This window comes from Sinocyclocheilus rhinocerous, unplaced genomic scaffold (genome assembly GCF_001515625.1).
Source record: "Sinocyclocheilus rhinocerous isolate Xijiao unplaced genomic scaffold, SAMN03320098_v1.1 scaffold781, whole genome shotgun sequence".
Classification (NCBI taxonomy): Eukaryota; Metazoa; Chordata; class Actinopteri; order Cypriniformes; family Cyprinidae; genus Sinocyclocheilus; species Sinocyclocheilus rhinocerous.
Genome location: NW_015658395.1, coordinates 2066138 through 2069155, shown reverse-complemented (window position 1 = coordinate 2069155; position 3018 = coordinate 2066138). Strand labels below are relative to the sequence as shown.

Here is a 3018-nt window from a genome sequence, read left to right as displayed (position 1 = left end):
TCTTTTAACCCAAAAAGCTAATTTCGAACTGGTTGAACTGGTTGTCTTTAAAATACAAATCTTGTGTAATCCCAGGCTATCTGTAATCAGAAGCACTGAAATATATATACATTTAATTATTCTGGCTGCTGTGAGAAAAGGCTATAAACGATCTGCCACCTGCAGGATCCTCACATGCGATAGCCTAGTAGCCGGGACAGCTTCTTTATGTTTACAGAAGTGACGTAATGACGCAGTGCCATGCTCGAATTTCCCACGAAAACCTACCCGTACCACTCAAATTAGAAAACATTATTATAAGCTAACCGTTGTGAATCGGGCTAAAGTAAGGCGATAGTTTTGAACACTGGCTGGTTATGTACTTGCTCAAATATTGATTTTTGGATTATTTTTAACCAAAAAAAAGTTACGGACTGCAGCTTTAAACTTCCGAATGTCAAACTTGGGCAAAACAAGTGCAATATCTTCCTCTAGGGGGCGGTAAACTGCACAATGTAAGTAATGCTTTGCAAGCTTTTTCTCAATTGTTCCATTTCAATAGCTTTTGTTGTGCTATAGTTCTGTGAATAAAACCAACGTCTAAATGTTCTTTTATGAACCAGTAATAAGACACACCCCTTAGATCTGATATTTATTTTTTATACATTTCACAAGTGAAGCATTTAGATGGAATAATTTTGCTTTTTGCTCTTCTTTTTGCACTTTGCAGACGGTCCCTCTCCTGCACTATTACATTCTAAGGTCTATCAGTTGCAATACCTTAAGGCAGATTAAAACAAACAAAACACATTGTGTTATCTCTTCTACATTTGAAAACAATTAGAACACAGTATGTTTCTTGTCATTGTGCTAAATCGTTAAAGAACTACTGAAGATTTCCGAGGCTGAATCTCTGACAAATGTCAAACGTCGAACCAACTTTATATCGGTTTAGCCTATCTATTTTTGGCCATCAGACAGGCCTATAATGCCCCTCCAAAATACTACCTGTCACCTGTTTTTAAGTTACGGCCTACTGGGCGCTATGCGTCAAAGAATGAAGTCTAACTGGAAATGCAACACTGATGACAGTCCAGCTGGGCGACAACACTGGTTTTAGCTTTGATCTGTTATGGACTAGCTAAAACCTTTGACAGGTAAAATGCTGTGCTTCGTGATAAAATTACGCCAAACAGACGTCCGTTTAAAAATAAAAGCGCGGTCACAGTTTATTAGTGTTTTCACGAGCAAAGCTGCTGCTGTTATCTAGCAGCGACAGACACTCGCACACGCTCCCAGAAAACATTTGAGTGACAACATTAGCATTGACGCTAACACAAACACGCAGCTCTTTCTCACACACCGCCACACAAACTCTCACCTCCATAATGTCGAGAAGCCGTGTGAAACACAGTGAGAAGGACGACGGCGGCGACAGACAGCAGTTTTGCATTTTTGATGCTGAAATACTGATTTATCTCCCGTTTGCCTAGGCTATAGGCCAGGACCGCCATCTTGGCTCCTCCATGACAACAGGCAGACAGACGAGCTGCAGCGAAGCTGAAGGAGTCAGAGCCGAGCGGCGCGTGCTCGCTTCCCGCGTGCGTCTCCTCAGCTTCTGTTGTCGCGAGCAGAGCAGGTTTGTTGGAGTCCGATTGCGCTCCTTCTGCTGCGGTTGCCTCAACTATCATATCTACATCGGGTTTTACTTTCCCTTGATTGCTTTCTTCTGCCTTCCAACGCTTTAAAGAAATCTCACCGACTTTTTCGTTTTCACGAAGTTTCGTTCTTTCTTTCCAGTGTCCTGCCCACTTGTCAAACTTATTCCCTCTATTTCCTGAACCGCCACAACCAATATAATTTGTTTTATCAAGATTAAATGCTTTGTTGAATTAGACATGCCTTCCTCAACAATGAACTCAATGCGTAGAGTTCACTTGGTATCTTGCACATCAAGTTGTTCTGGTTGGGACTAAACATTGTGTTGTGTAAGATGAGCAGTTTTAACCCGTTTCTGAGGGTGTGAGAAATTACTCGTCAAACAAAAGAAACATTGGGAGGGCAATTCTTTATTCTTTAGGTTAACCACCACCTGAACTGACATTCTTTGATATGATACTAAGGCGTAGTTTATCAGTTGCAAATCTTATATGATTCCCATTGCTATTTAATAACACTGATATTGAACAGTCAAAACGTGTTAGAACCATAGTTCTTAAAGACAAGACCAAAGAAACCTTCAAGAATTAAGAATTAATTTATATGGCTCCCAGCCACCAATAATGATCCAGTGCAAAGTCACTAAGGCAGCCAATCAGATTTTAGCTGATCTACTGCAAAGCTTGCCTCAGAACAGGCTCGACAGAATTGCACACAAGGGTGTATCGGCCACAAAAGGGGTGTTCGCAAGCACCCTTCTTAAAGCTAAGCTGACAAATGGGAAACCTTTCGTGTTCTTAACAGACACATGTACCTACTAGAACTTCTCATTTTAGTGTTTAATGCCAGGTTTCCTATGCAGTTTGGAAAAGTATGCAATTTGATTTGAGTAATGTCCTGGGCCCGTATTCTTAAAGATTCTAAGAATACTCTCAAGAGAGCTCCTAATTTAGCTTAACAATTTCTAACTAGGAGTCTTAGTTTAAAAGTGATTCAGGACCAATCTGAGAGCGAGGAAAAGACAGATGGTGAGTTCCAAACGGGATATATCCAGTGGTGTAGTGGAGGGTATACGCAGGTATACGGCGTATGGGGGAAGTAGGGCGTTACTATTTGCCCGTCACTGTATGCCATGGAAGAAACAGTCAGTCAAACATAGGAGTAGGCTGCACAATTCTGGATAAATTGATCACAATTTTTTAAAACTTTTTTTTTTGGTATCAAATCGAGATCATGATCCTCCTACAGATAACTAAACAAAATAGCTTGTCTACTAGAGGTTCTGACAAAATGTTAATTGTTGCAGTCTATGTAATTTTTACATTTTAATTATTTATTGCAAAATCTGCACCTCTTTTGTGGCTAATATTAATTTCATAA

At 40.2% G+C, this 3018-nt stretch overlaps 1 protein-coding gene across 1 annotated transcript in view; it reads right to left on the bottom strand.

Annotated features, from left to right (window-relative positions):
• The window catches only part of LOC107722141 (CAS1 domain-containing protein 1-like), a 36431-nt gene extending 34501 nt beyond the window's left edge, over window positions 1–1930 (bottom strand). Inside the window, exon 1 of the mRNA XM_016530374.1 lies at window positions 1361–1930. Within this exon, the coding sequence (XP_016385860.1) occupies window positions 1361–1670 (310 nt within the window). The 5' untranslated portion in view covers window positions 1671–1930. The remainder of the gene's footprint in view (window positions 1–1360) is intronic.
• Window positions 1931–3018: the final 1088 nt, after the last annotated feature.